The sequence below is a fragment of the Cervus elaphus genome, chromosome 2 (assembly GCF_910594005.1).
Source record: "Cervus elaphus chromosome 2, mCerEla1.1, whole genome shotgun sequence".
NCBI lineage: Eukaryota > Metazoa > Chordata > Mammalia > Artiodactyla > Cervidae > Cervus > Cervus elaphus.
This window is the reverse complement of record NC_057816.1, coordinates 3,500,974-3,521,795: the sequence shown is the minus strand read 5'-3', so window position 1 is coordinate 3,521,795 and position 20,822 is coordinate 3,500,974. Positions and strand designations below refer to the sequence as shown.

The 20,822-nt window shown below is 57.8% G+C and overlaps 1 protein-coding gene across 7 annotated transcripts in view; it reads left to right on the top strand.

Moving 5' to 3' along the window:
* The window catches only part of CTTN (cortactin), a 31,291-nt gene extending 11,875 nt beyond the window's left edge, over positions 1-19,416 (top strand). For 4 of the 7 annotated variants that reach the window (XM_043924143.1, XM_043924154.1, XM_043924163.1 and 1 more), the window contains exons 8-18: positions 696-806; positions 3,119-3,229; positions 3,771-3,881; positions 4,608-4,718; positions 10,709-10,764; positions 12,808-12,877; positions 13,525-13,673; positions 15,222-15,311; positions 16,738-16,879; positions 17,569-17,640; positions 18,382-19,416. In XM_043924143.1, coding sequence (XP_043780078.1) covers positions 696-806; positions 3,119-3,229; positions 3,771-3,881; positions 4,608-4,718; positions 10,709-10,764; positions 12,808-12,877; positions 13,525-13,673; positions 15,222-15,311; positions 16,738-16,879; positions 17,569-17,640; positions 18,382-18,518 — 1,160 coding nt within the window. In that variant the 3' untranslated portion in view covers positions 18,519-19,416. The remainder of the gene's footprint in view (positions 1-695; positions 807-3,118; positions 3,230-3,770; positions 3,882-4,607; positions 4,719-10,708; positions 10,765-12,807; positions 12,878-13,524; positions 13,674-15,221; positions 15,312-16,737; positions 16,880-17,568; positions 17,641-18,381) is intronic. The other 3 variants (XM_043924178.1, XM_043924171.1, XM_043924188.1) reach the window with 3 other exon arrangements.
* The last annotated feature ends 1,406 nt before the right edge of the window (positions 19,417-20,822 follow it).

Genomic DNA, 20,822 nt, shown 5'->3' with positions numbered 1-20,822 from the left:
GTGGCGGGTCCCCGGCAGGCAGCACGTGGACCCTGGCGTTGCCTCCCCCTCCTCTGAGCAGCGTTGCCTCAGGAACAGTTCATTCTTAAGCTTGGTTGGCAAAGCAGACTTTCCCCTCAGGATGGTGACCAGAGCCGTTTCGTTGCTGTTTGCACAGCGTCCACGCCGCCTTGAGCAGGGTGCTGGCTGGCGCTCACAAGCTCGTGCTGCCCTGTGCTCACTTTGTCAGTGAGAGCGCATCACTCTCCCGGAGCACTCGAGCTGCTCTTGGGAGCCTGTTTGCTTACGCCTCCTGCAGGGCATTCGATGACCGGGGAAGTAGCTGGCCTGAGCGCGCTCTAGGGGCAGGTCCGCCTGGTCCACCCAGCCCAGGGTGTTGGCGGGCTCTGGTCTTTTCTGGAAAGACCCATGTGGTCATGTCCCTTTCTTTATATGCTGAGCTTTGTTTGAATGGTTACTTTCCAAAGTAACTTGTGGCTCACCTCTGCCGTCCAGCTGTCGGAAGAGGCCAGACTGCAGGGACACGAGACGACACCCAGCGCCACAGCTGATGGCGGGTGGCTCCTTGTGTTCCTATCTCCACACGTGTTCCTATCTCCCGGTGCATTGTCGCCCGAAACTTTTGTCCTGCTGCTTTTAACCAGAGTGACGTTTTGCCCTGACACGCTTTACCCGCTGCCGCCCTGTCTCCCCAGACTACTCGAGCGGTTTCGGTGGCAAGTATGGCGTGCAGTCCGACCGCGTGGACAAGAGTGCCGTGGGCTTCGACTACCAGGGCAAGACGGAGAAACACGAGTCACAGAGAGGTGGGTGGGCGGGCCGCGTGTACCCCACTGACTGTCGGGGTGCCCAGGGCCCCTCGTCGCGCGTGCGTTTACTGAAGCCCAGTGAGCTCTCTCTCCCCTTGCGGATTGGTTTATGTTTTATTTATACAAATCTTTTAATTTGAAGTATTTGGACATCCCTGTTCTTACCTGGTTGGTGTAGGTGGTTTATCGTCGTTTTGATGACTGCTCGCTTCTTCGCTGTATGAAGATTGCGTAGTCCCTGAACTGTTCCTCTCTGGAAGGTGGAGTTGAGCTTATTTCCAGTTTTGGATGTTAAGAATTGACTATCGTGAATATTCTTGTCCTTGTATCTGACGTACAAAAGTGATTATTTAAAAGATAAATTCTAGCAGTGGAATTGCTGAGTCAAAGGATGTTGAACTTAAAATTTTGCTGGATGCTGCCAGGTTGTCCTTCGCAGCCAGCCTGACCCTCCCTTCGCTGTGGTGCCCCCTGTTGGAGGTCAGTTACAGCGCTCTGCCCACTGAGGTGCGTGTGTGTGGAGTTGGACACAAAGGCTCGACCCCTGTTGCAGAGCTTGAGATTGGCTGGTTCTTCTGCATGGTGTGTTTTGTTTGGCCTGCGAATTCAAGTTTTTGAATCATTGGCAACATAGAAATTGAGAGTTCACATGGTTTTGTAAATCTCCAGATTTTTTTTAAGAATCGAAAATGAAAGCCGCCACTGGCAGCACCAGTGACCAGGCGTCTCTCTGAGGGAAGGGCCGCTGGACCTGAGGGCGTCGCTTCCCTTCTGCCCAAGGCCCTCCTGCCCCAGCACTGGGCCGCACCTCTGTGTGCTGGGGACACGCCTGGACGCCTTTGCCCGTGCGCACACGCTCATCAGGACCTGCTATTGGATCCTGTTCATTTTGCGAGGCTTTCTCCCCAGATGCCCTTGCAGAAGAATAGCGATGCCTCCAGGAAGCTGGGGAGCAGAGGCCGAAGTGCCTGGAGCAGCGCAGGTGTCCTTGGCAGCCCTGGGCCTGCCCGGGTGGGGATGAGTCCCCGCTCACGGGTCTGTGATGGAGCATGCTGTGTGTAAGAACAGCTATCTAGTGTTTATAGTAACTTAGCCTTGAGTGGAACTGACGTTCCTAGAAAGTGCTCCTCATTTATTCTGTTTCTTTGGAGGTGCCCCATCTCGCCTCTGCTGTAGTTGAGGAAGCAGAGTGACTTAGTGTTTGTTTTATTTTTGGCTGCCCTTCCTTGCTCTGCGCAGGCTTTCTCTAGTTGCGGTGAACAGGGGCTACTCTTGGTTGTGGTTCATGGGCTTCTCATTGTGGTGCTTCTCCTGTTGCAGAGCGTGGGCTCTAGGTGCTCAGGCTTCAGTAGTTGCAGCACGCAGGCTCGGTAGTTGTGGCACATGGGCCTAACTGCCCTGTGGCAAGTGGAATATTCCCAGACCAGGCATTGAACCCGTGCCCCCTGCATTGGTTTTGCTGGGACTGCCAAGGAAGCCCCTGCCTCGAGTGACCTTCTAAAAGCTTGCTCCTATTGTTCATTCTTGATTTCAGAAGCTTCATGTCAACTTTGTCTTCATGCCGTCTTCTGGAATAAAGGAGAGATGCTGCAATTATTTATTTGCTGTATTTACTACTTTTTGCAGTTCTTCTGTACATATAAATAATATTTTTAAGTGTTTTCCACATTTGCAATCTTAGAGTAAGCCTTAAAGTTTTTTTTTTTTTCCCCAGTTATTTATTTATTTGACTGCTGGGATCTTAGTTGCTGTATTTAGGATCCTTATTGCAACTTTTGGAATCTAAATCCCTGATCAGGGATTGAATCTGGGCTGCTTGCTTTGGGAGCGTGGAGTCTTAAGCCTCTGGACCACCAGGGAAGTCCCCCTGGTTGTTGTTGGTTTTTTTTTTTTTTTTGGCTGCACTGGGTCTTTGTTGCTGTGAGGGCTTTTCTCTAGTTGCGGCAAGCAGGCTACTTTAGTTGCGATTGCACGGGCCTCTCAGGGCAGTGGCTTGTCTTGTTGCAGAGCGCAGGCTCTAGAGCGTGTGGACTCGGTAGCTGGCGGTTTCCAGACTCTAGAACATCGCCTCAGTAGTTGTGGTGCGCAGGCTTAGTTGCTCTGCAGCACAGGAAATCCTCCCGGACCTGGAATCGCACCCATGTCTCCCGCAGTGGAAGGCAGCTTCTTTACCGCTGAGCCACCAGGGAAGCCCCCTTGGTTGGTTTGTTTGAAGGAGTGATAGAAGTCCTTCCTTCCAGACTGCTGAGGTTCACAGCCTGCTTGCTGTTCCTGTGGCGGTGTGTGACAGTGCCTTTTCTTGTTTGCAGATTACTCCAGAGGTTTCGGTGGCAAGTATGGTATCGACAAGGACAAGGTGGATAAGAGCGCAGTCGGCTTCGAGTATCAAGGCAAAACGGAGAAGCACGAGTCCCAGAAAGGTGACCTCAGCTTTACCTCATTCTCCAGCCAGCGGCTGTTAATGTGCCGGGTGATAATCAGGACAGACATGGAGAACCGGAACACGGCCAGGAGGCCTGAGGGCAGATGAGCTGTTAAACATGGAACTTGAAAACAGCACATACAAACCAGCGCTGCTAACTAAGAAACCCAGCCCTTGGCCAGCCTGTAGCTCTGACGCCTCAGCAGAGTGGCTGGTGACGGCCCTCAAGTCTCCCGTCTGTGTGCGGAAGAGGCCCTGCTGGTTGAGCAGCATGCCTTGGGTCTTCCCGCCTGGGGTCCCATCTGTGTTTATCCAGGAGACCCAGATTGTAGCTGAGGGTATTTTCTGGACATGGTGCGGGGAGGTCCTCTTAATGAAGGTCACTGGAAGTCTTACCAGAGGTCTGGAGCACACTCACATACAGGAGCAAGGACGGGTTGAGCGAGCTGTGTGTGTTTAACTTTGTGGAAAACGTGCTTTCTCCCTCTTACGCAGGCTGCCTGTTAATGCTCGATTGTGGCCTTTTGTGTTGTCTGTAGACTACGTGAAAGGCTTTGGGGGGAAGTTTGGTGTGCAGACGGACAGACAGGACAAGTGTGCCCTCGGCTGGGACCACCAGGAGAAGCCCCAGCTGCACGAGTCCCAGAAAGGTGCGTCCCCCCGCGGCCTCGCAGAGCTCAGCCTTGTTCACAGGTTCCTGTGCGTCGGACCCCGCAGTACTTGTGTGGCAGTGTGTCGTGTCTTCCCTGGGGGGCAGGGAGGGTCCCTCCGCCTCCCTCAGCTTTGAAAAGACCCCTCTGCCTGTAGTGATCCCCTGGGGGATTACGGTGAGGCCTCTGTGCCCTGCAGCCCTGGCTGCCACCGCAGTTTCCAAGGGGCTGCTTCTGCCAGCACGGGTGGCTAAAGGGGCGGCTCTGTGCTCCCAGCCAGGAGGTGAGCTGTGTCCCTGGGAGAATGGCTGCCAGAGCCCGGCTTGCGCCCTCCCAGGCGGCAGGTCCAGAGCAGGGCTGGGGACAGGCTGTGTGTGTGACGTGTCTCTTTGACGTGTGCAGAGACACATGCTCTTGTCTGCAGTGCAGGCAGGACCCTCGAGACAAAGCCCGGAGCCTGGCATGGCTTTTCCCAGCCAGCTTACAGGCAGTTCCTAGCCTGCTTTCGAGCCTTGGCTGACCCGTTCAGATTTCGTTTGTCCTTCAACCTTTTGAGCCCTTTGTGACCATCGGTGACGCCGGGAGCTGGCTCTGTGGCTCCCTTGCTCAACAGGGCTCTCGTTTTCTTGAAGCGCTGTGTTTGATTCCTGCAAACCTTCTACGATTTTAACCAAGTTTGTTTTCCTCTCTTGGTTGTTTTCTTCACGGTCCCCTGTGGATTTTCAGATTATAAGACTGGTTTCGGAGGCAGATTTGGTGTTCAGTCCGAGAGGCAGGACTCCTGTGCTGTGGGGTTTGATTACAAGGAGAAACTGGCCAAGCACGGGTCCCAGCAAGGCACAGTTGCTTCCCAGCCCCCTCCTTCCCTTCCCGTGCCCCGGCTTAGCACAGACCTCAGGCTTGGCCTCTGGTCACTGCTGTCACCGCAGGGCTTGGCTCTTCCCCCACTGCTCTGCGGAGCGGAACCCCCTGCGCACTCCTCCCCACTCACTTTCTCGCCTGTAATCTCTCGGGTGTGTGCTTGGTAAAAGGGAGCGTGAACTGCAGGTGACTGGTCTCTGGAGCGGGCGCCTGGCCTCCCTCAGCCTCCCCGGCAACTCTCGCTGTTGGCACAGCTGTTGTGACTGTGGAATAAGCCGCCTTCTTGCCTCTGAGGCCGGGAGAAATGTGTTAGGTTCAGCACGACTGCTGGCCTTGGACCAGAGGGGCACAGGGCAGGCATGTCCACATGGCTTTCGGGTCTCAGTTGTCGGGGTGTTTTTTGGAGTTTTTATTTTTTGATGACCCTGTTTGCCTGTAACTCCTTCACAGCGAAGTAGACAGTAGGTATAGGAGGCTGGAATCACAGGACGTTTCTGGGTGTGTGTTCACATAAAGGAAGCAGAATCATAGGAGGGTCTGAGTATGTGCTCAGGTACAGGAAGCTGGACTCACAGGAGGGTCTGGGTGTGTGCTCACAACAGGAAGCTGGAATCACAGGAGGGGTGTGAGTGTGCTCAGGTACAGGAAGCTGGACTCACAGGAGGGTCTGGGTGTGTGCTCAGGTACAGGAAGTGGAATCACAGGAGGGTCTGGGTGTGTGCTCACAACAGGAAGCTGGAATCACAGGAGGGTCAGGGTGTGTGCTCAGGTACAGGAAGCTGGAATCACAGCAGGGTCTGGGTGTGTGCTCACAACAGGCAGCTGGAATCACAGGAGGGTCTGGGTGTGTGCTCAGGTACAGGAAGTGGAATCACAGGAGGGTCTGCGTATGTGCTCACAACAGGAAGTGGAATCACAGGAGGGTCTGGGTGTGTGCTCAGGTACAGGAAGCTGGAATCACAGGAGGGTCTGGGTGTGTGCTCAGGTACAGGAAGTGGAATCACAGGAGGGTCTGGGTGTGTGCTCAGGTACAGGAAGCTGGAATCACAGGAGGGTCTGGGTGTGTGCTCAGGTACAGGAAGTGGAATCACAGGAGGGTCTGGGTGTGTGCTCAACATACAGGAAGCTGGAATCACAGCAGGGTCTGGGTGTGTGCTCACATACAGGAAGTGGAATCACAGGAGGGTCTGGGTGTGTGCTCACAACAGGAAGCTGGAATCACAGGAGGGGTGTGAGTGTGTGATCAGGTACAGGAAGCTGGACTCACAGGAGGGTCTGGGTGTGTGCTCAGGTACAGGAAGTGGAATCACAGGAGGGTCTGGGTGTGTGCTCAGGTACAGGAAGTGGAATCACAGGAGGGTCTGGGTGTGTGCTCAGGTACAGGAAGTGGAATCACAGGAGGGTCTGGGTGTGTGCTCAGGTAAAGGAAGTGGAATCACAGGAGGGTCTGGGTGTGTGCTCAGGTACAGGAAGTGGAATCACAGGAGGGTCTGGGTGTGTGCTCAGGTACAGGAAGTGGAATCACAGGAGGGTCTGGGTGTGTGCTCACAACAGGAAGCTGGAATCACAGGAGGGTCTGGGTGTGTGCTCAGGTACAGGAAGCTGGAATCACAGGAGGGTCTGGGTGTGTGCTCAGGTACAGGAAGTGGAATCACAGGAGGGTCTGGGTGTGTGCTCAGGTACAGGAAGTGGAATCACAGGAGGGTCTGGGTGTGTGCTCACAACAGGAAGCTGGAATCACAGGAGGGTCAGGGTGTGTGCTCAGGTACAGGAAGCTGGAATCACAGCAGGGTCTGGGTGTGTGCTCACAACAGGCAGCTGGAATCACAGGAGGGTCTGGGTGTGTGCTCAGGTACAGGAAGTGGAATCACAGGAGGGTCTGCGTATGTGCTCACAACAGGAAGTGGAATCACAGGAGGGTCTGGGTGTGTGCTCAGGTACAGGAAGCTGGAATCACAGGAGGGTCTGGGTGTGTGCTCAACATACAGGAAGCTGGAATCACAGCAGGGTCTGGGTGTGTGCTCACATACAGGAAGTGGAATCACAGGAGGGTCTGGGTGTGTGCTCACAACAGGAAGCTGGAATCACAGGAGGGGTGTGAGTGTGTGCTCAGGTACAGGAAGTGGAATCACAGGAGGGTCTGGGTGTGTGCTCACAACAGGAAGTGGAATCACAGGAGGGGTGTGAGTGTGTGCTCAGGTACAGGAAGTGGAATCACAGGAGGGTCAGGGTGTGTGCTCAGGTACAGGAAGTGGAATCACAGGAGGGTCTGGGTGTGTGCTCACAACAGGAAGCTGGAATCACAGGAGGGTCTGGGTGTGTGCTCAGGTACAGGAAGTGGAATCACAGGAGGGTCTGGGTGTGTGCTCAGGTACAGGAAGTGGAATCACAGGAGGGTCTGGGTGTGTGCTCAGGTAAAGGAAGTGGAATCACAGGAGGGTCTGGGTGTGTGCTCAGGTACAGGAAGCTGGAATCACAGGAGGGTCTGGGTGTGTGCTCACAACAGGCAGCTGGAATCACAGGAGGGTCTGGGTGTGTGCTCAGGTACAGGAAGTGGAATCACAGGAGGGTCTGCGTATGTGCTCACAACAGGAAGTGGAATCACAGGAGGGTCAGGGTGTGTGCTCACAACAGGAAGCTGGAATCACAGGAGGGTCAGGGTGTGTGCTCAGGTACAGGAAGCTGGAATCACAGCAGGGTCTGGGTGTGTGCTCACAACAGGAAGCTGGAATCACAGGAGGGGTGTGAGTGTGTGCTCAGGTACAGGAAGTGGAATCACAGGAGGGTCTGGGTGTGTGCTCACAACAGGAAGTGGAATCACAGGAGGGTCTGCGTATGTGCTCACAACAGGAAGTGGAATCACAGGAGGGTCTGGGTGTGTGCTCACAACAGGAAGCTGGAATCACAGGAGGGTCAGGGTGTGTGCTCAGGTACAGGAAGCTGGAATCACAGCAGGGTCTGGGTGTGTGCTCACAACAGGAAGCTGGAATCACAGGAGGGGTGTGAGTGTGTGCTCAGGTACAGGAAGTGGAATCACAGGAGGGTCTGGGTGTGTGCTCACAACAGGAAGTGGAATCACAGGAGGGTCTGGGTGTGTGCTCACAACAGGAAGTGGAATCACAGGAGGGTCTGGGTGTGTGCTCACAACAGGAAGCTGGAATCACAGGAGGGGTGTGAGTGTGTGCTCAGGTACAGGAAGTGGAATCACAGGAGGGTCTGGGTGTGTGCTCACAACAGGAAGTGGAATCACAGGAGGGTCTGCGTATGTGCTCACAACAGGAAGTGGAATCACAGGAGGGTCTGGGTGTGTGCTCAGGTACAGGAAGCTGGAATCACAGCAGGGTCTGGGTGTGTGCTCAGGTACAGGAAGTGGAATCACAGGAGGGTCTGGGTGTGTGCTCACAACAGGAAGCTGGAATCACAGGAGGGGTGTGAGTGTGTGCTCAGGTACAGGAAGTGGAATCACAGGAGGGTCTGGGTGTGTGCTCACAACAGGAAGCTGGAATCACAGGAGGGGTGTGAGTGTGTGCTCAGGTACAGGAAGTGGAATCACAGGAGGGTCTGGGTGTGTGCTCACAACAGGAAGCTGGAATCACAGGAGGGTCTGGGTGTGTGCTCACAACAGGAAGCTGGAATCACAGGAGGGGTGTGAGTGTGTGCTCAGGTACAGGAAGTGGAATCACAGGAGGGTCTGGGTGTGTGCTCAGGTACAGGAAGCTGGAATCACAGGAGGGTCAGGGTGTGTGCTCAGGTACAGGAAGCTGGAATCACAGCAGGGTCTGGGTGTGTGCTCACAACAGGAAGCTGGAATCACAGGAGGGGTGTGAGTGTGTGCTCAGGTACAGGAAGCTGGAATCACAGGAGGGTCTGGGTGTGTGCTCACAACAGGAAGTGGAATCACAGGAGGGGTGTGAGTGTGTGCTCAGGTACAGGAAGTGGAATCACAGGAGGGTCTGGGTGTGTGCTCACAACAGGAAGCTGGAATCACAGGAGGGGTGTGAGTGTGTGCTCAGGTACAGGAAGTGGAATCACAGGAGGGTCTGGGTGTGTGCTCACAACAGGAAGTGGAATCACAGGAGGGGTGTGAGTGTGTGCTCAGGTACAGGAAGTGGAATCACAGGAGGGTCTGGGTGTGTGCTCAGGTACAGGAAGTGGAATCACAGGAGGGGTGTGAGTGTGTGCTCAGGTACAGGAAGTGGAATCACAGGAGGGTCTGGGTGTGTGCTCACAACAGGAAGTGGAATCACAGGAGGGGTGTGAGTGTGTGCTCAGGTACAGGAAGTGGAATCACAGGAGGGTCTGGGTGTGTGCTCAGGTACAGGAAGTGGAATCACAGGAGGGTCTGGGTGTGTGCTCACAACAGGAAGTGGAATCACAGGAGGGTCAGGGTGTGTGCTCAGGTACAGGAAGTGGAATCACAGGAGGGTCTGGGTGTGTGCTCACAACAGGAAGCTGGAATCACAGGAGGGTCAGGGTGTGTGCTCAGGTACAGGAAGTGGAATCACAGGAGGGTCTGGGTGTGTGCTCAGGTACAGGAAGTGGAATCACAGGAGGGTCTGGGTGTGTGCTCAGGTACAGGAAGTGGAATCACAGCAGGGTCTGGGTGTGTGCTCACAACAGGAAGCTGGAATCACAGGAGGGGTGTGAGTGTGTGCTCAGGTACAGGAAGTGGAATCACAGGAGGGTCTGGGTGTGTGCTCAGTTACAGGAAGTGGAATCACAGGAGGGGTGTGAGTGTGTGCTCAGGTACAGGAAGTGGAATCATAGGAGGGTCTGGGTGTGTGCTCAGGTACAGGAAGTGGAATCACAGGAGGGGTGTGAGTGTGTGCTCAGGTACAGGAAGTGGAATCACAGGAGGGTCTGGGTGTGTGCTCACAACAGGAAGTGGAATCACAGGAGGGGTGTGAGTGTGTGCTCAGGTACAGGAAGTGGAATCACAGGAGGGTCTGGGTGTGTGCTCAGGTACAGGAAGTGGAATCACAGGAGGGGTGTGAGTGTGTGCTCAGGTACAGGAAGTGGAATCACAGGAGGGTCTGGGTGTGTGCTCACAACAGGAAGCTGGAATCACAGGAGGGTCTGGGTGTATGCTCAGGTACAGGAAGTGGAATCACAGGAGGGTCTGGGTGTGTGCTCACAACAGGAAGCTGGAATCACAGGAGGGGTGTGAGTGTGTGCTCAGGTACAGGAAGTGGAATCACAGGAGGGTCTGGGTGTGTGCTCAGGTACAGGAAGTGGAATCACAGGAGGGGTGTGAGTGTGTGCTCAGGTACAGGAAGTGGAATCACAGGAGGGTCTGGGTGTGTGCTCAGGTACAGGAAGTGGAATCACAGGAGGGTCTGGCTGGGAGTCCCGACGCAGATGTGCTTCTGCTCAGGGCCGTTCCCTCAGGACCTGGACATGCAGTTGGAGAGGTGTTAGTCCTGAGAGGCCCTTAGCCTGTGTTCAGGGAGGGAGGCAGAGAATCACCTGGGGCTGACCCCACTAACCACATGGACATGGCCTTGGCTCTGTGTGGTGTTAACACTGCATGGCAGTGTGACGGTCTTGTGGACCTGTGTGGCCGTGGCATAAGTGTGGCTGATAGATGTCCATGGGAGTTTTCTCTCTTTCAAAAGAAGGAGAGAAACCGCACCTCAGAGCCTCTCTTTAAAGCTGGATAGGGTAGGATTGCAGCAGCGGGCGAGGCTGGGTGGAGGCTGTGCTGGGAGGTGCGCCCTGCCTGCCGCCCGCACCCGCACCCTGGTCCCGGGAGCACACGGAGCATGCCCACTGCTTCCTCCCCACCCCCTGCTTGCCGCCAAGACCCTGGGTGGAGGCCCACTTGCCTTGACGGCAAGGGCTCCGCTGCCACGCCCTTGTGTGTTGCTCTGGGCGCGCTCTCCGGGGGGTCCACATCTGCATGTATGCATCTGCTGTCGGCCGCTGGTCCTCGGCCTGGGGCTGAGTGCCGTGTCGTCACGTTGCAGACTACTCCAAAGGCTTCGGCGGGAAATACGGGGTGCAGAAGGACCGGATGGATAAGGTGAGTGCTTCTTCTCCCGGGCTCGGTGTGTCCTGCCGAGGGGTGGAGCATTGGCCATTGTTCTGTGGGTGGTCTTTGGCCTCCGAGGGGGCACCCGGCACATCTTTGAAAAGCCCCCCAGGCAGGTGTGTGTCATCCCCGTGGTGGTGTGAGAAGCTGACACAAGTGCTGGGCTTCCCTTCCCGTGTCCCGGGGTCCTCTCGGGACTCCGAGGCCGCACGGTGAGGTGGTTACGGTCCCTGTCGTGTTGTATAGTGGGGCGTGGGGCCCTTGGCCAGGTGGCTGATTGTGTTGAAAGGGCTGAGCTTGAACCACCTTGGGAGCTGAGTTCCTTGGTCACTCTGGCTGCCTGGTGGTGGCTGTGTCTTGGAGAAGGCGGGTCCAGAATATCATTGCAGGGGCTTGTGACAGTCTACCCAGAGCCAGGGTGCCTGCAAGCTCCACCCTCAGCTCTCCCGGGGCGCCCTCCTGACCCGTTTCAGGGTCTCCGTCAGCCAGTCCTTAGCACGTCAGGTGGTTGGGGGTCTAGTCTAAACTCCAGCTGCATCGGAGGGGTGGACCCACGAGCTGTGCGGGGCGGCCCCCACCGGGCACCTGTCAGCTCAGTGGCCGGAGGTTGCGGCTGCTCTGCCCGTGGGAGTCTGGACGACAGGGCCTGTCCCTGCTGAGTTCCCTTCCATCAGGCTCCTGGCTGACCCCTGGGGCCCCGTCCCGTGACTGTGTGTGGCCCCGAGCGTGGGACTCTGGCGGTGGGCAGTGTCCTGAGGAAGCAGAGCCGGCGCTCACTGATGCGGGGGCGCTGAGGGCCTGGAGGCGGGGCACTGCGAGTGTGGGCGCGGGGCCGGGCCTCCTCGCCGGTGCAGGTGGGCAGAGGGAAGCAGGCAGGCCTGCTGCGGAGGAGGCGGCACATGGCTGGTGGGAAGCCAGCTCGGGAGCCCCGCGGGCCCCGGGAGGCTTTTGTGTTTCATCTGGTGGGTCCTGAGTGTCTGGGCAAGGGTCTGGCGGGTGAGGGACACGGATGGGCTGTGTAGCCAGCAACCCCCTGGCCGCGGGGTGGAGAGTAGGTCTCAGAGAACCTGCCAGGCCGGGGCCCCAGATACGAGGGGGCATCAGTGGTCTGATCACAGGCTTCCAGCCGGGGCTGGGGGTGGGTGCTAACGTCCCCGGGTATAAGGGGTGGGGGGACGGAGTGGGCAGGGCCTCCCAGGTGGATGTCGGGGCACCTGCTGGGCTGGGGAACTGGGGGGTAGGCAGGGCTGGTGAGACAGCTGGGGCGGGCTGCCAGGCAGGGCAGGCAGTGCTGGTGGGGTGGGGGCCTGCAGAGCGTGTGGGCAAAGGCCATGTCTAGGATGGTGGCGGAAGAGGAGACTGGGAGGGCACCTGGCAGGGCGGGGCCACCACCGAGACCATCCTGGGGGCAGGGGAGGCCGGTGTTCTCTCCCCACACAGCAGAGGCTTCTGGGGCTCCCTTGTAAACACTGGGTCTCCTCGGCGGTGAGCCCTCAGGAGGAAGACATGCTGGGTTTACGGTTGTGAAGATGGGATTTTGGTTTTTCTGCCCTTTTTGAGCAGTTTTCTTGAATTTGAGAGGAAGATGGAGAGGTTTCCCGTGTACTCCCCAACACACACACCCCTCCCTGTGAACCTGTGTTGAACCTGTCTCAGTCGCCCACAGCAGGGGGACGGCATTGGGGTTCACCTCTGGGTTGTATGTCCTGCGGGTCTGGACGAGTGTGCGATAGCTTTCGTTCACCACTCTAGATTTCTGTACTAGTTTTACTGCTGTAAAACCCCTGGCCCTACTGATTCCCCCCACATATGCATTTCTTCTCTGACGCTGATTCTTGGGTCACCAGCCGGGGCGTGTTGGCACACTTTCTGTGCCTCCGTTATCGTGTGGGCTGGTGGGTACAAGATCTCCGGGCCCAGGCTGGTTCCCCAGGAGGATCTGGGGCTGGCTTAGCACCTGAGCAGGTTCAGCACTTGTGCCGGCCGCAGGAGAGGGGGACCCGGCCCTCCTGACCCCCGCTTGTGTCTCGGCAGAATGCCTCCACTTTTGAGGACGTTGCCGCGGTGTCCTCGTCTTACCAGAAGACTGTCCCTGTTGAAGCAGGTGAGTCCTGGCAAACCCCCGGCAGTCCTGAGGGCTTTCCCAGAAGTTCCGTGCCGTGCGGTGTTCCAGCACGGAGCCGAGGGCAAGTGGAGGGCTGACAGGAGCCGGTGGAACGTTAACGGAGAACCTGGTTATCTGTGGGTTTGGGGGACGGCAAGTGATTGCCCATTGTAATCAAAATTCAGGGAAAACCCCGTCCCAGGAAGTGTCAGATCAGCCTGCATCTCACCTAGTTGCAGGTGTTTTCCCCGGAGGCCCCACGGCCTGTCCGCCGGGATCCTCGAGGGGTGCCCGGCCCTCCCGTTTTGTCACAGGAAACGTTACGGGGGTGGAGCTCAGTCATTGCTTCTGACGGTTCTATCGAGGACCTCCCTAGGGACATATCTTCTTCTTGAGTGTCTGGTGGTAAAGCATGTAGTGATGTTTGGAGCATGAGAATGTTCCAGATGCAGGGCTCTGTGCCCACCTTCCCGCTGTACGTGTAGCAGACACAGCAGGAAGGCTCGTTCCTGGCGGAGGCTGGGCTGGCAGCCAAGGGGGCGCGTCCCCGCTCAGCCAGTGCCTGGGTCCCTGCGGAAGGTCCCCCGGGCCAGCTTGGTGTGGGGGAGATGGCGTTAACTCTGTGTAAGTCTCTCCTTCCTTTGTAGTGAACAGCAAAACAAGTAACATCAGAGCGAACTTTGAAAACCTGGCGAAGGAGAAAGAACAGGAGGACCGGCGGAAGGCCGAGGCGGAGCGGGCGCAGAGAATGGCCCAGGAGCGGCAGGAGCAGGAGGAGGCACGGCGGCAGCTGGACGTGAGTGTGGGCGGCGCCAGGGGCCTGGGAGCCCACGGGCCCTGGGTGCGGCTCGCTCATGTCTCCAGTTCATGGGGTCATCGTAGGCACAGAGCCTTCTCGCACTGACGGTTTCAGCCTCACAGGTGGCCCAGGCTCTTGTCCCCGGACGCTGGACAGCTGACGCGCCTGACAGCCGTGTTGACCCAGCTCAGGGTGACAGGCAGCCCGTATCCACACGTCTCCCTGGCAGTCTGTCCCCACCATGTCCCTGGGGAGTCTGTCACCTCCTTGGGTGGAAGGTGGGGGCACAGGCGAAGTCCCCGTGCAGGAGTGGGTCTGCGGGCTCTTGCTGTTGCTTCTGGAGCCTGGCTCTGCAGGTTGCTCTGTGATTCTTTGTAGACTGTTTCCACAAGGGAAAGTAGAGATGGGAGCCATGAGAGGTGAGAAGGATGGGGCGGCCCTTCTACCCCTAAAACCCTTCTGGGTGGACTGATGTCCGATGGCGCTGTGCCAGTCTGTCATCCCCCAGTCAGGCGGCTGGAGGCAGATCAGCTCAGGGAGCCGCGGCCATGTCCTTGCCTGGGAAGCGGGTGTGAAAACCCTCGACTCTGCGCTGGTGAGGAAGCGCAGAATCTGTAGTAATGCTTGTGGTGTCTTACAGATCGTAAAGCTTTACTTAAACCCACAGACATTTCTTCCCTGAGTTGGTGGTTGGGGCTCTGAAAAAACCCCATCGGGGGAGGGTGAGGGGCGGAGGCAGGGGCTGTGCAGTGGCAGGGAGTGCTGGGTGGGGATTCCAGACGCCCTGACGCATGCTTTGTCACGGATAACTGCCAACTCTTAATTTCCTTATATCGTTCCTTAACTGCCAGGAACCTTAAAGCTCTCTCTCCTTCAGGTTTTTAGTTGGGCGTTTTAAAGTTTTTCTTTGTTGTAGGTCCGCACTCCGAGGCATTTTTCCTGGTAACTTGGTCTCTTTTTTATATAACACCTTCCTTTTTATGACTCGAGAGTGTAATCTCTGAGATCTGATCAGAAAGATGCAGAGAAGTTGGAAGACTTGAGAGGTTTCTGGTGGTGGTTGTCCCTCCTCTTTGCTTTTGAGGGTCTCTTGCTGTCCCTTCTGCCGTGTCGTCCCTCACTGCATCCAGCCCCGTCCCGCCTCCTCGCCCTCCTCCCCCGTGTGAGCCCCCTCAGCACAGCGTCGGTCGCCCCAGCGCTCTCTGGGCTGTGAGCGGCGCTCCAGAGGCAGGACACAGACCGCATGCATCTGAGTGCTCCATCTGGTGGGCAGGGGGCCACAGATGCCTGACCTCCAGGTCTTGGGAGTGAGCATGCCCCTGGGAAGGAATGTCTGTTTTCAGCCCTTCAAGGACACACGCTGCCTGGGGCGTGTTCCTCGCAGGTGGTTCCAGCACCTGGAGGTCTTGTGACCGACCTGGTAGTGCAGATGACCTTGGCTTCAAAGCAGACGCACCCTTGAAGTCTGTCTGCTCCCGTCTCTGCTGCTTCCTCTGGCGGCGAGTGGCCTGAGGACATGCTGATGGCCGTGTTTCTGCCTTTCAGGAGCAGGCCCGGGCCCAGAAGCCCACGCCACCCGCGTCCCCCACACCCCAGCCGGCTCAGGAGAGGCCAGCATCGAGCCCCGTCTACGAGGTTGGTGTTGTCATGGTTTGCCAGTGATGCTCTGACTCCTGGAGATGCCCTTGCCAGCCCAGTGCCCTGTGGATGGGGTCTCGCCCTGAGCTTGTCGGGGACCCAGAGAGCAGTCCTTCTGTGTGTGGGGTGTGCACCCCCTCGAACTCCCCCTGCCCCGCCACGTCTCCTAACACACGGGAGCCAGAAGTCTGCTGCCCTTTCCCTCCCTCTCTCTGCCGGCCACTCCTCAGCTCCTGTCTCCCTCGGCCCTTTCTGCAGAGTCCTTGGTCCCCGGGACCTGCTCCTTTGACCCCTGGTCCCTGAGTGACCTCCCTACCCCCGGCCAAGGCCCCTGCGGCCCCTCTCCCAGAGCAGCTTGGCCCCCACCATCCACACCCACACCCCCGAGCCCAAGTCCCCGCTCTGCCCCAGGGTCCTGTTCACCCCCCCCCCCCCCGTCTTGGCTCGTCACTTCAGACGGCACCTCTCAGCGGTCATTCACTGAGTCCCAGGCGCGCACACTGGCTTGACTCAGGAAACATAAAGGGGTCGGGGGTGGGAGGGCTGTGGGCGGGGCTGGCCGGGCGGGTGGGGTTTTATAACTAATCCTGTGGAAAGGGCCCTGCGCAGGCCACGCCCCACCCCCATAGGTCCCAGAGCCGGGCCAGCCTGCCTGAACCGGCCGATGGGCTGGGGGGAGGCTGCCCCTGCCCCAGTGACCTGCTCAGGGTGACCCCCCAGCGCAGTGGCTCCCCGCCCTCCCGTCTGCCCCTGTCGCTTCTGGGGGACGCTGCCAGCAGGAGTCCGTGGCTGCTTTGTTCAGCCCTGAGGGGCTCCGTGTCTGGCCGAGGTGCAGCGCTCCTCTCCACGGCCCCCAGAGGGGCTCTCCCGCCTGCTGCACCTCTGCCAACCTCTGGCTCTTCCTGCAGCTGCTCCACGCGGGCACCGTGCTGCTCTGACCTGGGAGGGAGCCCCAGGCGCCGCCTGGTTGGGCTGCTGGTCGGCTTGAGGCTGTCAGCAGAGCACCCTGTGCTCTCGTGCGTGGCTTGGTCCGTCCCATGCCTCACCTCTGCAGCGTTGGAGGGGATGGGACCCGCCACGCGCGGGCTCCTCCGCTCTGGCTGGAGGGCTGGGGTGCTGCCCTGGAGCTGTTGTCAGAGCCTCAGAGGGCTGGGGGCTCTGGGGGTTTGGGGTGCCTTGGTGGTCTGGGCCTGAAGCAGAGCAGACCAGGCCTGCCCCAGGAGCGCGCATCTCTTGTGGCCGGCAGGTCCTTAGTGACGGTGGGTCTCAGGGTCGAGGTGAGAGGGGATCCTGGGGAGGGGCCCTGTCAGGACGTCGGTTGGTGACCTGCCTCCCCCGGCGTCTGTCCCGTCTCGGCTGGGCTGCCGGGTTTCTGCGTGGCTCTGGGCGGTGGGGCCACGGGAACTTGCCCTTGACTCCCCAGGACGCGGCTCCGTTCCGGGCTGAGCCGAGCTCTAGCACCGAGCCTGAGCTGGGCTACAGCGTGGAGACCACAGGGTACTCGGAGGCCTACGTCTCGGAGGCCGTCTACGAAAGCACGGAGGCGCCGGGCCACTATCAAGCAGGTGCGGGCTCTCCTGCGTCACTCCCCCTCCGCTGCTTTTCCTCTGAAGACCTCCCCTTTCCCACGGGCTGAGCTGCCCCACCTTTGCTGTGGCCCCACGCCCGGGGGCTTCCAGGGAGACCCCCACCCGTGGGGGGGGCACTGAGGGGGTGGGCATGGAGGAGGGTCTCCTGCTGTTGTCTTCCCCGAGGGGAACCCGCAGTGTCTGGAGGTCACAAGGTCACAAGGGTCCCTGGCACCCTGAAGGTAGAGTGGGTGGATGAGGGTGGGGTTCCCTTGAACTTGGGGCCCGTTCTCCCTCCGGGAGTGACATGGGAATCAGCACGAGAACCTGCCCAGGGCAGAGCGCTCCCCTCCCCTGAGCACGAGGGCAGGTGTGATCAGCTGTCTCCCGCTCGCCGTTCATTTGTTCACGACATGGACATTTCCTGACAGTAGTGCTGAATGTTTGAAATGTAAAAAATTATACCCTTGACAACTGTCCCAGTCTCCACCGAGATGATCCCTCCGTGGGTTCGCTCCTCCCTCCTCGGGGTGGCTCCCCTTGTCAGTGGGAGGGGCTGGCGGCCCTCGGTGCCCTGGGGCTGCTGACTCCCGACGGGCTCCTCCCAGACCTTGGGAACGGCTGTCTGCCAGGAGTGAGCGTGGAGCTCTGGTTCTCTCTCAGACTCGGCCCTGGTTTTATTCTAGAGGAAGGTACCTACGATGAATACGAAAATGACCTTGGAATCACTGCCATCGCCCTCTACGACTACCAGGCTGGTGAGAAACCGCTGGCGGGCCAGAAGGAGGGTTGGTGGGGGTGCAGGACTGGGGGCTTCCAGGGACTCCTTTATTGAGAGTTGTGACTCTCAGAATGCTATTTACAGTTTTTAAGAAGAATTTGTATTTAAACAATTGCAAGGTTATAGAAAAGTTGCAGATACAATGCAGGGAATTCTTTATCTTCCTCAGTCCCATTCCACCTGGTCTGGGTTAGGGTTTGTTTTTTGGTTTTTTTTTGTGCTGAATCTTCTAGCTGTGCGTGCTTTCTTCAGTTACGGGGAGCGGGGGCTGCTTTTCATTATGACGTGAGGGCTTCTCCTCACTGCAGCTTCTCTTGTTACAGAGTGTGGGCTCCAGGGCGCTCGGGCTTCAGTAGTGCGGGCATAGTTGTTTAGTTGTCCCACGCACGGCATGTGAAATCGTCCAGATAAGGTGTGCAGCCTGCCTTGGCAGACAGACTCTCGCCCACTGCGCCGCCGGGAAGTCCGGGCTTAGGGATGTGTATGAAGGGCTCTGTCGGGTCTCTGTAGCTGCCCATGTGCGTGCAGAGCCACCCTCACTGAGCAGGGGAGACCGGGACCCCTCCACCCCCGTGGATCCTCCACCCCAGCACCCTGCACCCCCACGGAGCCTCCGTGGGGGGCCGCCAGCTCAAGGGGCTGCTGGTGGGTCTTGCTCCTGGCGGTGGGCTGACCGGAGACACCGAGGGTGACCATTGCTCTCTGGCCTCCTCCCCAGCGGGTGACGACGAAATCTCCTTCGACCCCGATGACATCATCACCAACATCGAGATGATTGACGACGGCTGGTGGCGCGGGCTGTGCAAGGGCAGGTACGGGCTCTTCCCCGCCAACTACGTGGAGCTGCGGCAGTAGGCGCCTCGCCCCGCCACGGCCGCCGGGCCTGGCGCCTCCTGGGTGCGGAGGGGCGTGTATGCGCCTGCTTTTCTATTTAATACTTTTGCTGATGCTTTTGGAAATGTTTACGCCCCAGAACTTGCTAATATATTGTAATCATGTTCCTTGGAGGACTCGCTGATTGTTTTTATGCATTTAAGGTATTTTCTTTTTTTGCCAAATCGACTGTGGCGTGGAGCCACTCCGGTGACCTTCAGTCCCGAGTGCGGGTTGTCTGTGCCCCACTGTCGGGAGGCAGGACCACCCCTTGTGGTGGGGGCCTTGTCCTGAGGGTTTGGAGGAAGAGGGAAGGGCCTGGTGGGAAGTTAGTGTTGCTGGAAAGCTCTAGAGATTACTGGAGCGTTCTGGTCACGTGGAGGTGCTGCTCTCGCTGTGAAATCCTGCAGTGGTTGCTGGGTTTCGCAAAGCCCTGCCTTTCTCCTCTTGTCCTGGATGCTGTGGGAAGGCAGGTCCCTTCCCCCGGTGAGCCGCAGAAATGCTTCCTATCAAGGGAGATGTACTCTTTCTGCCAAAATAGCATGTTAAATGACAGCAAAATGTAATGGATCGACTTGCCTGAGAATGTGAGGGGAACAAGCGTGAGCTCTCCTGGGCTGATGTGGGGAGCCCGTCCCCTGGGAGGGGCTGGGCGGCCCGCTCAGCACCCTCCCGAGTGACCATGTGGAACTGCTCAGGTGTTGGGACCTCAGTGACTGCAAGGGACACATTTTCTTTCCTGAAGTGCATTTGCTTTACCAGAGTTAGGTTGGGTTTTATATGCAATCCTTGTATCTAAGTTTCTGTAGTACACCTCACAGGTATGGTTTTTTTAAATTAAATATTCAAAATAAACTTTTTTTGACCCACTTGCTGCCGAGTCACTCTACATGTGGTCACTTTATTCTCTGGTGGGGGCCAGCCTGGCTCTCAGCACCCAGCAGGGTAAAGCCTGGTGTTTATCAGCTCCAGGCCAACCAGGTTCCCTTTTGAAGAGGCACACTTCTTAAAAGTTACTTTTTTTAGGAGTTGAAATGTTTTAACACTCGAATTGTCAATTATTTGCACAAGGATTCCATGCAAGATAGAAAATGCCATGTCTAAAACTCATTTCTGAATTATAGTTCTCAAAGTAAGTCAAGTGGTGGTTGCAAGGTAGCCAAAGGTAGCATTTTCCTTGGGCTCAGTAAGCTCCGTTCTGGAAGGAGGATGGACGGGCCTGGGGGCAGGTCATGGGAGGACCCAGGTGGGGGTAGGTGGGAGAGTACGGTGTGGCCACGGGATGTGTTCCGATGACACATCCTGGTCTCCCCGATCTGCTTTTGGTCCTATTGATTTCTGCTTTGGAGACCCCAGAGGGGCAGGGGCCCACTGTGCCCACTAGCCCCCCAGTTTCCAAGGCAGTAGGCAGGTCCCCTCTTGTGGGCAGCTCATGTGGCCACTGAGAACCTTGAGGCTTATGCAAGATCAGCTCCCCCACCCCCAGGGCCCCTGTGCCCTCCCGGGTGAGCTGTGTCACAGAGCAGCCAGCCCCTCCAAGGACCCTTGCCTGGCAGGCTGCCTTTTGTCTGCAAGCTAAAAATGGAGGAAGATTGCTGCTGAGTCAGCCAGGGTTGGTCCATGGTTAGAGTGGTGCTCTGTGAAAATTTAGGAATTGAGGAGTCGGCCCTGGCTGCCCCACATCGTGTTCCTGTCTCCCTGGATCTGGCAGGAGCTGACCTGGGTCCTCTGGGCGTTCACAGGCGCTGGAGGTGGGGCTGGAAGCCTGGGTCACCTTCTGGTCACAGAACCTTCTGGCTCTGCTGAGTTGCCTCATTGACCCCCTTCAAGCCTGAGGGTGATGCCAGTGCTCCGTGGACACTGGAGCTGCCTCTTGGCCTGCTCTGCTCACAGGATCCGGGTCTGGGCATGCCCAGCCCTCCTCCCATGGCAGGGGGGTGCTTGGGACAGGAGGCCCTGGTGCTGGAAGTTGGGCTGCCCTGTCCACAGCTGCCTGCAGGGGGCGCTGGTCCCGGAGAAATGGAGAAATGGTCTGGGGAGGTTTCCCCACAGTGGGGTGTGGGCAGACCGTGAGGAAGGCGGGGGTCAGTAGGAGCAGACGTGTCTTGGCCATGTCTGTGTGTCCTGCTGACCACAGAGCCTGGTGGGCAGGTGGGGGCTTTCAGAGAAGGACAACCCATTCTGCTGGTCCGTCCACCAACACAGCACGTGCATGTTCTGTTACCTATACTGCCTGGCTGACCAGTTTCTTCCACAGAAAACAGGAATAAAAGCTGTCCTCTTGCC